We start from the raw sequence: 15,000 nt of genomic DNA, 5'->3' as shown, positions 1-15,000 counted from the left end.
GAACAATGGACAAAGGATTGTTAAAACATGTGTGCGCGTGCGTGTGTGCGTGCGTGCACTAGACATTGCTATGCGCATTAGGCCCATTTCATCTTGGATGTTCGTATATGCACAAGTGTCAGTGAAAATGATGAAGTGTTCTGGGGCTGTACATGACCTGGATGACGTTCCCTCAGCCTTGTTCAGTCAACAACAATCACATTCAAACACAAGTTATAAATAGCAACTGGAGTGCAGGCAGCCCAAACCCTCTCCCACCAGCGCAGGCCGACGCATGCCAAATCAAACTGACCATTAGACGCAGGAAAGCATGCAACAGACAGAATACTGTATATATGGGTGCGAGTGGTATATGCATGCATGTGCTTGTGCATATGTATGCACGCACACGCACACACACACACACACACACACACACACACACACACACACACACACACACACACACACAGCACAGCACACCTCTGCACCCAAGCAAAGTAAATTCTCGGAGGCAACTCATCACCCAGAAAATAATTAGGTCTCTCTCTCTCTCTCTGTGTTTTTCCCTCGCTTACTCCTCCCTCCCTCTTCCCCTTAACCCCACCCCCCCTCCCCATACCTTTGATGTATCTTCAGAAATAGCCCCATCGTTGCTATATTTAGCCCAGCCTACAGACTCTGTGAAGCGTGGGAGGACCCAGGAATAGAGAAGTGTCTTCGGTAAAAAATGAGAGAGCATCGACCATGAGGCTTTAAATAGACGTGTGACGCCTTAAGCTGCTTGAGCCCCAGCATCCATATTCTGGGGGTAACATTAGCCAATAATAGCAGATCTACAAGCTCACAACGCGTTGCGACGCGTTATAGGCTTGAAGATCGGCTATTTTTGTCGAAGAGATTTGGTGTAAAAAAAAGTGATTATAGTTGTAACTCAAGTCCGTTTCAATAAGCCTAGAGGGTTTAAAGGGTTAAACAGCTTGAGCCAGTCACCATGGGAACGCGAGGAGTGACGGCACAGGCTTTGATGCAGCCATTTATCTAACCATCTAGCACTTTTTGGAGGAAGCGAGCGAAAGGGAGAGGGTGATGGAGGATCGTAAAGAAACTGTGTGTGTGTGTGTGTGTGTGTGTGTGTGTGTGTGTGTGTGTGTGTGTGTGTGTGTGTGTGTGTGTGTGTGTGTGTGTCTGTGTGTGCGCGTGCAAGCGACCACACGAGTGCATGCATAAATGTGTGGGTTTATACACGCTTGTGCGTATGTGTGCCATGCTGAGAGAGAGAGAGAGAGAGAGAGAGAGAGAGAGAGAGAGAGAGAGAGAGAGAGAGAGAGAGAGAGAGAGAGAGAGAGAGAGAGAGAGAGAGTGTGTGTGTGTGTGAGAGTAATCTCTCAAGAACAGATTCTGCACTGCGTTGGAATCTGTCGGGGAGATTCGTCATAACGTGTGCGCATTCAGATCAGGAAGCAGGCCGCGCTTTACCCAATCAAATGTAGTGGGCGGGATTCACATGTCCGTCGATCTTTCCCCCTCGAAACAAACCCAAACTAATTTAACAATAGCGTCCGCGGAGCAGACAAAACCACGGAAAGATATTCACATTTTAACTTACTCTTTCATCATAGAAACAAGTGGGCTTATAACCAAAACGATCCATGTTCTCTGGGAGAAGTGGTGTTAGTGTTCCGTGTAGAAATATTGTTAGTGGGAATGAAAACATAGTGGCACCCACCGGAAGTGATGCGCTGAAGGCATACACAAACACCGGTTTCCTTGCGCTCTAGTGTTACGTTTTCTTCCGCCCAGAGCCAACAGACATAGAACAAACAGCAGAGGGCGCTGTATTTCATTTTCAGTTGGCGATGGGTTCCCAGATTGGTGTGAGAGTGAGTGAGTGAGTGAGTGAGTGAGTGAGTGAGTGAGTGAGTGAGTGAGTGAGTGAGTGAGTGAGTGAGTGAGTGAGTGAGTGAGTGAGTGAGTGAGTGAGTGTGTGTGTGTGTGTGTGTGTGTGTGTGTGTGTGTGTGTGTGTGTGTGAGAGTGAGTGAGTGAGTGAGTGAGTGAGTGAGTGAGTGAGTGAGTGAGTGAGTGAGTGAGTGAGTGAGTGAGTGAGTGAGTGAGTGTGTGTGTGTGTGTGTGTGTGTGTGTGTGTGTGTGTGTGTGTGTGTGTGGGGGTGTGTGTGTGTGTGTGTGTGCGTGTGCGTGTGTGTGTGTGTGTGTGTGTGTGAGTGAGTGTGAGTGTGAGTGTGAGTGTGAGTGTGAGTGTGAGTGTGAGTGTGGACGGGTGGGCGGGCAGATACAGGTCAGTGCAGTGGTCTTTACCTTCAATGGCATGGAGGTGGGTAGTTGTGATGTAACCCACTACCCTTTGGTCCTGATGGGAGGTGCCCACATGCACCTGCAACGAGCAGAGATAAAGCATGTTATTACTTTCTGCTGCATTCAGACCATTCACAGTAAGCTACAGTGCCATAATGCCGACTTACACCAAACCAGATCTCAGCTATGTATTCTAGATTCTATACATCCATGATATATTATTTCCCCATCTAATAATAAAGACAATCATTGTTTCCATAGACATATAGGCTTATGCAGCCTGTGAAGAATAATATAGCAGCTCAATACACCTCATTTAATGATGGTGCATGCAAGCCACAGTATCTCAGTAAACATTGGAGTTATAAGGTATTTGTTGTTCCTGTTCCTCATAACTGTAATAAGAGTGTATCTAAGTTATTAGGAACAGAATATAATTTTTCACATAAACGTGTAGTATTTTGAGTGGAAACTGGATATCTGTGTGAGTGCTGCTCCTTTGTCCTGTAATATGAAATACTGCAACACCAATACTGTTGCTACAATAGCTGAATCATTAGCATGTTATTTGCTTTTTTCAAGGATAAGAGGTTACCTGTGGTTTTACATGTGGTTTTATGATTAAAAAAGTAAACACAGTCAACCTTCTTTGGGTAATTTAAGATAATTAAACCCTAATGTTTCTGGAATAGCTTGGACTTTATTACTTTATGTTGGCTACTGCTGATGAGGGATGCTGCCCAAGAGATAAGTTGCAATGACTGTCTCTGTGTAACAAAGCTTGTCAACACGGGACAATTAGATTAGCTCATAAAAAATTAATGAACTTCAAGAAATTCCTCTCTTGGGTTGCATGCAGTGCACACACTCTCTTTAAACAACATGTGAAATGCAAATTGTAACAAATGTATCTTAAGAAGGAATACAAATGTACTACTTAAAGAGTAGTAATAGAAACACAATATTGTCAGTGTCCTACATACATGATTAACCAAAATAAGCACAACTGGAGGTTTGTGTGTTCGTGCAGGATACATCATGTCCCTGTATTTATCTATTTTTGCCATTGTAAGTGTCTTTCCTTTCTTCCACAAGCACAGAGGTGGAATTATTGTGTGTCTATCTGGTCCATCAGAGGGGGGGGGGGGGGGGCTACGTAAATCATATTTGAACTGGAGACCCCCACTCTGACAAGTATTTGGCATTGTAGGAGTTGAGGTATTACATTTTGCTCGACTCGGTTCCACAGATAAATATTGTGAAAATAGACGTAATATTTCACAATTTGGCCAATGTTTGAATATGTTTTATTATTATTTTTCATTTTTTTTTGCAGTATTATAAAAAGGTCTTAAAAGTCCTTAAATTGTCACTTTAGAAATGTGCAGATACCCTGTATAAACTTACTGCATACTGTATGCTGTTTTGTTTACTGTTGAGTGAGAAAACAATGTTGCACCTTAAGCAAATCATCTGGGGACCCCCCAAAATCATTTGGGGACTCCCCTGGGGGTCCCGACCCACAGGTTGAGAATCACTGATCTAGGTGGTCTTACATGCTACATGCTCAGCATATCTCACATCTACCACTATACTGCAGCTCCCTCCGCCTGACCAGCCTCCTCCTGTCGTAGCATTTAGGTCTTCTCTATATCAGCATGTCATTCATGTGGGTTTGTACATAATGAACTGTGTCAGGTTCCTTATTATTTCAGTATCTTTTGTTCTGCACTGTGAAGAGTTCATATTATTCATTTAATAACTGCGTATCTTTAGACACTGCTTGGGGGGAGTTTGTGATATCAGAGTCTGGTCATGCTTGCGCAGATTCTTCTAATCTAGAGCATAACAGGAGCAGAGCAACAATGTGAAATACAATGAAATATCATCGCAATACATGGTTTTATCTAGAGCAACGTGTCCTGATTGAATTCTGAGTCAAACTAATCAATCTTAGTGGAATAAGAGTTTTTTTAATTGGCATTATTACGTCTTCATAGATTTTCTACATTTCTATATAGTCGGCAAGTACCTACTGAGTATGTGTGAGCAGAGTAACAGTAAATTCAGCAAGCATCAAGCTTCAACAGAATCACTTCAGACGTCCTTCAGACATGGAGTACGACCACTCAGTACAGAGAAATGGATAGAGTGAAATGAGAAAGATATTGAGAGAGCAGAGATTAGATAGATAGATAGATAGAAATAATTTGGGCAACGTTTCAGTACTATCAGAGCATCCAAATACTAGGGGACAGAAGTCCTGAGCTGAGCTTTCTCTATACTGTCAATTGATTAAGAGAAGGACAGACGGGTGTAGACTCTCAGTGAACAGTCCACACTCACAAGGTGAATTTCCTTTGAATTCTTTAATTTACCACAGCAGCGGTAAACACTTTTCAGCTACTCAGGCCTTCATCACATAGACATGCTTTCAGGTATAAAAGAAAGACCTTCTGAGCACAAAGAAGTTTTTAAGAAAAATCCAGCCAGGCCTAGACTGGCTTAGTATCCACATTGACTTCCATGATAACGTTCAAGTTAAATACTTAAAAAAGTAAAAACACATACTAGTACTAGTGGAGGTACTTCTGTGGCCCACTGGCAGTGTGCACATGACATTTGCCGCTGACCATTCCAGCGGGTTTGCTGGAATCCCAGACAGACAAACAAACAAACAAACAAACGGACAAACCAAACAAACAAACAAAAACACACAGACAGATCCTCTTCTAGACGGCTCGCCTCCTGACTGAGCCACGCCATAAAAAGAAACCGAGAGAGACAAATTGCTGCTCAGGTTGGATGAGGAGGTGGCAGAGTATAGGGTGGTAGAGTATAGGGTTCCAGGTCAAAGCCTAAAAGAAGGGACTCTATAGGCCGATCTACAAGCTCACAACGCGTCGCATCGCATGTGAGCACGCAGAAATGCTAATTTCCTAAAAGACTTTGAAAAAAAAAGTGAAACGTGGAATATTTTGGAACATTTTAACAAAACAAATCTTGTATGGGGTCCCTGGCACAAAATATTTTCACATGAGGATACATGAACAATTATTACATATTCATTTGGGGGTCGTTCACAACGTTTGAGAACCACTGGTTTAAACAACATTAGGAAGCAAGGCCAAATAAGCAACTACACTTTAGAAACAAGCCCAAAAAACTGCTACCACCAATATTTATAAGCGACTTTACAGAAAAACAAGCCCAAAGTCGCTTATAAAACCAGACATGGCAACACTGCTGGACAGCTATGCTGCCAGTACCTCTTGTATTTCTGATTCTTCTTCTATCTAAGCAGGAACTCTTTCCCACCTGTGCCTTCCCACACGTGAAAATTAACAAAACTTGCTCCTCCCACATCTTTTGCACATGCATTGACTGTGTCATTATGTCTGTTAATGGTTTAATGAATATTTGGATCCAGACAGCTCTTCTGATCCACCTTCCTGTACTTCCCATTCGTCTTCCTCCTCTTGCTAGTTTCCTCCTCCCCCCATCCACTTCTAATTGGCCGGCCCTGACCATTGCTATAAAGTCAGCTATAATTAAAGTGTTAATGTTAGAAGCGCACCACTACCTGACACCTACTAAACCAAATGATGCTTTAGTAATATTTTGTCGCACACCAGTGTCTTGTGCTGAAAATAGACGATCTACAAGCTCACAACGTGTTTAATTGCGACGCATTGTGAGCATGTAGATCAGCTATTAGACCGGCACGCAATCAAGTTTAAGGACACAGTCCTTAAACACATAGCCTACAGTACGTGTCAGAAGCATCCATTCTATCCGAGCAAAGGGGTGGAGTTTCCCGTTGCGGTGTGTCAACATTGCTGAACTTGGGTGACCCGATAGCATGTGGTTAGAGAGCATAAAACATGCGGTCTAAAGCCTGACAGCGAGTCGCTGTCCCAGCCGGGCCATTTGCTGCATGTCACTCCCCTACTCTATCTCTCCATGTTTCCTGTCTGTCTATCTATCAAATAAAGGCTCAGAAAAGCCCCCCTAAAATTGTCAACCAATAGTGGGATTGTCGGGTCTCTTCTCTACATGTAAAGTGTCTTGAGACAACTTGTTGTGATTTGACACTTTAATAAAATTGAATTGAATTGAATTGAATTGAAAGAAGTACGTGGTTGACCCCATCGACTATAGACACGTAGATATAGATACCTCATTGGCCACTGCTCTTCATTGGAGCGGTGCATCATCGAGCCGCCATATTATGTGGGTCGAGCCGTGCCTCCTATTGCATGTATTGTATGCCCCATGTTGTCTGTTGAAGCAGGAGGTCTCTCATCATACAGTAACTTCCTGAATTCTCAACTGATTTTCACCCGGTTTGGTTTGATACAAATGTCAGACATATAGTTATGTTATGATATAGGTTACTTTGTTTTAGGGATGCACTGAACGATATGAAAATTCTGGCCATATACATATAACAATTCAGCCGATGGCAGTCAACGAGGCAAATATCGTCCGATACCGATAGATGGCATATCAATGCATCCCTACTTTGTTTAAATAAAAAGGTGGGTTTTCATATCAAAACATCTTATCTTAAGTAGTAACATTAATGGTTATGAAAGTTATAGTCTAAGGTACTTATGTACAACTGATGTTGATGGCCAATGAGGCGTCCACCGTCTTCGTATTTATGTCTACTAGTCCATACCCGGTGAAGTGCGCAGGCAAAAGTATTTGCAAACTTGGGGTTATACAGACAGTAGCCTATATGCTTAGTTAAAGTTTGGGAGAGCAAGTTTGTTTTGCGGTCTTGCAGGATCCCTGGATCATTCATCCCATAGCTCGCGGGGCCACCCCACAGCTGGGCAGCCGTAACCATGGCGACATTCTTTTACATTAAAACGCTAATAAACAGCTGACAGTTGTGGAAAGCGAATGGAATGGCTGTGTGCAAATTCAGATCAAATGCTCCAGCCACTGAGGAGAACCGGGCAGAAGAGATTTTGGGCTCACCACCTCACCAAATAATAATTCGACAAAGCTCTGTGTGCAGAGCTTTGTCGAATTATAGGAGGATGGTTGACCCCACTTGGCAGGCAATTTGCTTGCAGTTTTCTTTCAGTGAGCCAACCACTGCAACGTAAGTCAAACAAAATTAACCAGCACTGCCCACAAGCCGCACAGCCACAGGAACTAAGGTTTTACCGCCTGGATCTCCACTCGTTTTCTTGCGCTTTGGCAAATATGTCACAGAAGTTTTTTTTTCATCTGGTGACAGGTTGTGTTTATGGTAATTCAGAGAGGGATTACAGAGGTGTTTATAACTCCTTCCCTCCTCTGCCAACCTCTCTTCAGAACTATCACTGCAGTCGCTGCTGGCAGAGTCCAGCCTTGGGCAGAATGTGGAAACAAAACAAAATAAATCTTGCCTTGAACTACTGACCAATCACACACGATAATGTTCGGCTAGTGGAGGTGTTTGTCTAGTTTGAATTGATTTGATTTTGGTAAAAGAAATACGAGGAAAAACAATATAACTTAAACCCAGGATATACACTGGGTTTAAGTTAAACCCATTAACCCAAGTATAATAAAACACTTCTTCCAATGTGGTCCTGCAACATAAAATAAAATCTAAAGTGCATCACTAGCCTGTAGCTTATTCCATAACAGGGCAGTTTAGATTAAGACACACAGACGCACATTCCAAAGAGAAATACTCATATATAAAAGAACTCTTGCCACAACCTTTGACTCTTGGTATCTCATACGCGAACAGCGTTTTCCTAGGGAGTTGAAGCCAAGGGGGCACAGTAGTCAAGGCACAGACGGCTGTGTTGTTGACGGACAACGGATGCACGCTTATGAGAAACTGAATAAAACCTGGCGAAACAGTTGTGTGCATTAGCGCAAGATTACGATAAAGGAAACATTCAGTCTAAATGTGCTTGCTAATTCACAACTACTACTACTACTTTTGTATTTGAAACTTTAAATTTCTCTAAATATTATAAACTTTCACGACAGCCAAATATACAAAATATAATACAATATACTATAATATATACACAATATAATATAATACAAATATAATTTATGAAAAGGCTACTATAGGCTACAGTGAAGTCGGACTGAATGACTGAAACGTTTTATATTTTTTTACTCTCTTGGTGTGGGGATTATCTGGCACATGTATGTATCTGTTATGAAAGAGAAATTGTATCATGAGTGAAACGGATATAGTCCTTGGGAAACCATAAACCATAAACCTACGTAGGCCTACATCTAAATGAGTTGCCATATTTACATTTTCTTACAAATTACAAATCCTTATAAGCTATATATTTCTGGGATGCATAGTAGCTGAAACTCCACAAGATATTCCTCTACACTTATTTAGTGAGAACATTGCTCCTCCTGCTGAGAGCATCTCAGCTGAGAGCATCTCAGCAGGCGCCCCCTTGCCTTAAACTCCCTAGGAAAACGCTGTTCGCATCTCATATACCGTTTGGTTTGCTCTACTGTAGTTTCATACTGATATGTACAATCATCTTAGCATTACTCCTAAGGTAGTCAGGGGCAGTACCATTCACCATTAAAAATGTTGTACATAATAATAATAATAATGACCAAGCTTAAGTTGAATTGAATACCCTAGTATCTATTGGCCATTTTAGGAATCTATAATAATAACCGTGTCTTACCCATATGCAACTGTTTTAACTGATTGATGTTAACATGCAATTGTTTTAACGGTTTGTGTCAACTTTATTGTTTTTTTCTTGTTACTCTTATGTTATTTATATGTGTGTAATCTCGGCATCATTGTAAATGAGGGTCTCCCTCAATTGATCTCTCCGAGAATCTTAAATAAAGGTTGAATGAATGAATGATCCACCCTGTACCTCACAGGGAGCATCCCTATCTCTCAAAATTGGTCATAACCATGTGTCCTAGGAGGAGCATTCAACAGATATCTAATGATGTTGTTTTGTACTGTTTGCAACCTATCCCTTAATCTCATCGATACACCACTGTACCAAGCAGAACAGGCATAGTCGACGTGACACTGGATCAAAGCCGACACCAAAAGCGTATTTGTTTTCAAATTGACATTTCTGATATTTCTATACAGAAATATACGTTTATTTGCACATTTTGATATCACCTTAGTCGCAATGTCTTTAACAGACAGATTCCAATTCTACACTCAATGTATTCTCGATCTCAGACAAATATTTCCCTGGAAATGCCACATGTATACCTTTTTCCTCAGACAGCACACCAACAACATCTGTCATCTGTCTGTCACTATTTATGTCACACATTGACATAAATATTGTTGTGTACATCGGAGAAAAAATATATTAGAAAACAAACTGTGAAACCTGTGTTTTCTTTTATATTCCTGAACTGATTAACTGACAAAGGACGCAATCGTTCAGAAATAGTGTTTGTTCACAAGCTGGCCCAGCTGGCTGTCGTTGACTCCAATGAATTTCACCGAACTTCTGGATCAAATTTGGCCTCCCGCGTAATATTGTTCTATAGCTACATTCGTCCAAACCCCGCCCTGCCGCCCTGCGATGGCTGAATGCAAAAACGAGGATACAAGGACTCCGCCCCCAGAGGGGACGGTGGGGGCATTTTCACAATCTAATACAGCCCAAAACCCTAGTGCTCCAACTGGTCTTGTGGCGTGCCTCGCTAAGCGTTGGATTGCCGACACTGAGCACTGTGATTAAAGTATAGTTTTGGACCGCGACGGAGGCGTGCAGTCTCAGGGAACTTGAGCCACGAGAGGCACCACCGAGCAAGCTAAAGCGAGCAAGTTGCCATGCCGAACATTGCGAAGTTCGCTTGTGCCTACTCAGTGCCGTTCAAGTTATGTACCGATAGGGACAGAATCGTAAAACATGTTTTGGGGCGAAAAATCAAGGATTTTAGCCCGCATAATCAAGAGTTTTAGCCCGCATAATCTAGGATTTTTGCCCACGTTTTTCTGGAGGGTCTAATAGCCTTGGGTGTTACCAATGATACTAATTAAGGCTCTGTTCCATTTAGTATAGCAGAGCCTTTCCAGTGAGTCAACATGCACAATAGCGGCACCCTGACTCCCTTTGACCTGAATGGAACACAACCTTAATTAGTATCACTTGTGACACCTGCGAAGGAAGTAACACAACTAAATGTCAATCTGGCTGCTGTGAAAAAGGTCAATAGCACACATCTACTGCCCAAAGGTTGAAGCCCAGTACGTCCTGACTCCTTGACAAAGTGAAATAAGAAAATACAGGCAGAGGGAAAGTTCTCTGCAGATACAGACAGCGCCACACTTCGCAAATTCTCCTTCTACAGCACTGCCACCAAGGATTGGAATAGTCTAACTCCATCCCTCAAAAAATGCAGTTCACTGGGCTCATTTAAAAGAGCCTTAAAAAAATCACCTTTCAGGTGGCCAAAGGAGGAGGTAGTACCATTTTCCCGTTAGACAGCAGACCCCCCCCCTGTTCTTGTACATATCCTTTTCCCCCTCATTGGAAACAAGTCCGCAAGGACTTTTATGAACGGACCTGTTAGACAAAGTATTTTAAATGTAACTGTGCTGTTTTACATTTTTTGCCTAATAAAATATTCAATCAATATTCAATCAATCAAGATTAGGTCATAAGTGATGATTGAGAGGGATTAATTTGGTATGAGTCTATGCATATTTTGAAGGAAAATCCTAGTTATTTTACTTTCAATATAAATAACGCTTCATTTAAACTTGCGTCAAAACTTGTTTCAGTTGACAATACATCACAATTGCACAAAGTAAAAATGAACCTGTGCATATCTTTAGGGTAAATTTGCCACAATATTACTGCATTGCACTGTAGCAAGGAGTTTCACATCCATTTCCAAATGGAAACTGAGAGCTAATAATGGGATGGCTGTTTTGGCTTGGTATCTGCACAGAGCTCTTAATGAAAAATGCTGAAAGCCACAATAAAGCATTAGCCCAATTAGCTTGTCTTAAATACCTAACACAAAGGTCATATTTTACATTAGAATTCAGCAAATCGGCTCCACCCAAAGGCTACAAGTTTTTCCTCTGAGATTTGCAGCATTAAATTTAATTATTGTGCTGTAAATGGAATGACTGCGCAGAACAGAAATGAACAGAACAGTACAGAGCCCCAGAGAGGGGTGGAAAGAAACAATATTGTGCCCATGTTTTACTGTATTGAATACTCAAAATAGTATTGCTAAAGATATAACTTTTTTCTCTCTCTATGGCCACTCTGGGCCTCCGTAGCACAGACCCGGGTTAAATGGATAGTTCACCCCCAAAATGACTTATTTTCTATTGATTAGTCACCCCATGGAGACTTGAATTCATGGATATTTGTTTGTTTTTGTCGCATTCCTAAGCCAATAATTTGATGACCGGTAGCGGTTCTGGTAGGAGACACAAAGAGTCTCCTTTGTGTCTCCTACCGGAACCGCTGCCTACCGGTCCACTGGTCATTAACACATCGACCGCCAGAGGTTAATCTCATAATGTACTCACCAGTGCCAAGGTGTTTTTGTTGTTTTTTTGTTTTTTTCATGTCGCCATAGATCTTGTTAAAATCCTTAAGATTGAGCCGTACACGGTTTGTTTACATCCGCGACATCTCAACGTATCTCCCAGTGAAAATCACGTGTCAAACGGGGCATCCATGTTGTAGTTAGAGCGGATTACGTTAAACAGTGAAATGCGAGGAGAAAAAACTACAGGAAGAGAATTGAGTTTCAGTTTCGTCTGTAGAATGGGAGCGGACGTGATCGTCAAAACCGGATCCCAAATAATTCCGTTTCCGGTCATCAAACCGGAAACGGAAGTGGATCAAAAAAAGTGGATCGGCGCTTAACAGTTGGATTTAACGGACCGTAGGACTACGTTCTTGGCGGTTAATGTGTTAAGTAATTGGCTTAGGAATGCTACAAAAATGAAAAATATCCATGAATTCAAAGTCTCCATGGGGTGACTAATTGATAGAAAAAAGTTATTTTGGGGTTGAACTATCCCTTTAAATAGCAAATTATTCTCAACTTAAAGTTGTACAATGCAAAATCACAACTAACGATTTTTAGCAACCTCTGCTGGTCACTACCGTCACTGCATAGAATTTCCGTAATCCTCGATTACCCAGAATTCCATTCGTTTTCACCGGAAGCCGGAAGCGTTTAAAAAAGCGATCTTTTAATTGTTTTATACTATCTACGGATCGTTTCTCTTAGCCAGTGGAGCATTAGTTACCATGAGCTGTGCTTTCTTTTTCTGTTCTTTTTCGATCTTCTAATCCTACATTCTCTTAAAATCAGCGTGAGGTTCCTTTTTGTTATTAGCGCGATAGTTCCTGGCCAAACAGGAAACCGTTGCGGTAGTTCCTGGCCAAACAGGAAACCAGTGCATTTCCACCTCCGTTTTCCGGCCAGATGACGTAATTTCCCCGGGAAAGTCCCCCCAGTCCACGTTCAATATAAAATATATAAATAAAAAGCTTCCGGGGGTGAAATTCATGGAGTGGGTGTTGTGAAACTTTTGCCACTCACAAAAGATATACAATTTAACTTTAGTTTTGTTGAAAACGTTACCTAGTATGCCTTTAAAGGAGACCCAGACCAGAACTAGACTAGTACCAGACAGGTCAGATGACAATTGGACCAGGCCAGACTCTATCGCTGATTGACTATCATTGACTTTCTTCTTGTCAGTTTCTCAAACTGTTTCCCTTCAACATACTCCAGCATTTCATCCCTCTCTTCTCTCTCTCTCTCCCTCCCTTCATTCTTTCATTTCTTTCTCTACAAATCTGTGACCCCATTCCTTCTCTCAACGTCTCTTCTCCCTCTCTCCCTCCTGTTTTCTCCTTCTCCCCATCTCTGTATGCAGTCCTGTATTAATATTTCAGGGGCTTATCTATGCTAGTATGCTTCAATAGTTTCAGCATATGTCTCGCTGCTTTGTTGCTTTGTGCAAATACTGTACGTTAAAACGGTCAAAAAGCTAATTGGAATTCTGTAGAAAAGAGAAAGCATATTTAACCTGTATTGATAAAGCTGAGTGAGCCAACAACATGATAGCGGATAAAAAAAAGGGGAAAAAATAGATGTTCAGAAAACAGGGTACTTAGAATGAGCTACAAAGACCTGACTACTTCAGAGACTTTCTGACGGCAAAACATTTGAGTGGTGTAGCTCTGTTCCAGCTTCAGCTTTTCCAGTTTGTTTTGGTATTTTCAGCAACCTCTAGTCACTGGACAAATGTGTGGACAAAGTGACATACACAGTAAGAAAAACCTCAGTAGGTCCTTTTTGGTAAATGTTTACACTCATAATTTATTAATAGGAATCTTACTGTGAACATGCATATAATGTAACAGACAGACAGACAGACAGACAGACAGACAGACAGAATCATTACAATATTTAGCGCTACTGAACTAATGAGCTATAAAGCCTATAATAGCCTGTAACTGAATAGATGTGACAAAAATAACCAGTCTAAAAGAAATAGCCTATTGACAAACTCACAACGTATCTCTACGCGTTGTGAGCTTGTAGATTCGTTATTTTTGACACACAACACCATTGTATGACAATGTATAAATCAGGCTTTAGTAGGAATATGAAAGACTATAATGTTGTATTGCACACATTGGGTCAATGACTGAATAGGCTTTTTTATTGACAAAGGCACAGGCTAAAGTCCCTTTATAGGGAAGCAGTTTGTGTCAATATATTGAGTTGACCTCAATTGTGAGGTCCTCTTGGTCATTTAAAGGTAATGGTAGCTTTAGGGACATTCTCCCATTGCTTCCATTCTATCCTAACTAGATTTGAATGTGCCCGTTTTATAGCTTAATCTGTGATATAATAAATGGACTGAAACCTTTATCACACTAACACGAACAACACACGCATTCATGCACGCACGCACAAAAATGCACTTCTTCCACAATGTATTAAAAAGTTTCAAATAATTATAAGATGGGATAAATGTTGGGACTGGATAGTTTAATTACTGAGCTGGTACTGGCACATCCTTCAGGGACACATTTTTAATTAATGCTCTCTCTCTGTGTTCCTCTCTTGGACTCTGACTTCTCCCCTTCAGATTTCTCTCATCTCTCTTCTTCCTAACTCATGTCTTTACGTTTTCATCCCATCCACCTACCTTGCCCCAATCAATATCTCTTCAATTCTTCATGAGAGACATTTCTAGTTGTTACTGACCATTTTTCAGAGAGATGCTCTAGGGAGACTGTTACTGTATGTATGCCCAGGGTTAGATATCAAATAAATTAAAGAACAGACTTCAACATCTTATGTAGTACAATGACCCCTAACCTGTACACATTTAGTAGAAAGCCTCTCACTTCTATTAAAAATGATATTAAGAAAATTACAAATCAATTTAACTGGTGAGTGAATGATGTCCTCAACACTGCTGACATGCATTCATGGATGCATTCTGTACATGACTGGTCTCAATCCCACTTCCCTGAATGTGTTTTTGACGATATCTTGTATGACTGGCATCTCCAGGCAGGCATGCATAATGTGACGTCACATCATGTTCACTGTAAGAGGCGCACAGCGAGAAGGAAATATCTGAGTCACTTCAGCTTATTGGAATAGTCATGTGTAGGCCTACCATTCCAGGGCCACCCCATCTTAGCATTATTTTAATGGTGTAG

General features: G+C 41.4%; 1 protein-coding gene across 3 annotated transcripts in view; it reads right to left on the bottom strand.

The window, feature by feature from the left end:
- smpd3 (sphingomyelin phosphodiesterase 3) overlaps window positions 1-15,000 on the bottom strand; it is a 65,765-nt gene that overhangs the window by 9,626 nt on the left and 41,139 nt on the right. For all 3 annotated transcript variants that reach the window (XM_080437680.1, XM_080437681.1, XM_080437682.1), the window contains exon 5: window positions 2,297-2,372. In XM_080437680.1, the coding sequence (XP_080293806.1) occupies window positions 2,297-2,372 (76 nt within the window). The remainder of the gene's footprint in view (window positions 1-2,296; window positions 2,373-15,000) is intronic.

The sequence above is a fragment of the Gymnoscopelus braueri genome, assembly GCF_963280865.1.
Source record: "Gymnoscopelus braueri genome assembly, chromosome: 9".
Taxonomy (NCBI): domain Eukaryota; kingdom Metazoa; phylum Chordata; class Actinopteri; order Myctophiformes; family Myctophidae; genus Gymnoscopelus; species Gymnoscopelus braueri.
The sequence above is the reverse complement of the archived record's forward strand: the minus strand, read 5'-3'. Positions and strand labels throughout refer to the sequence as shown.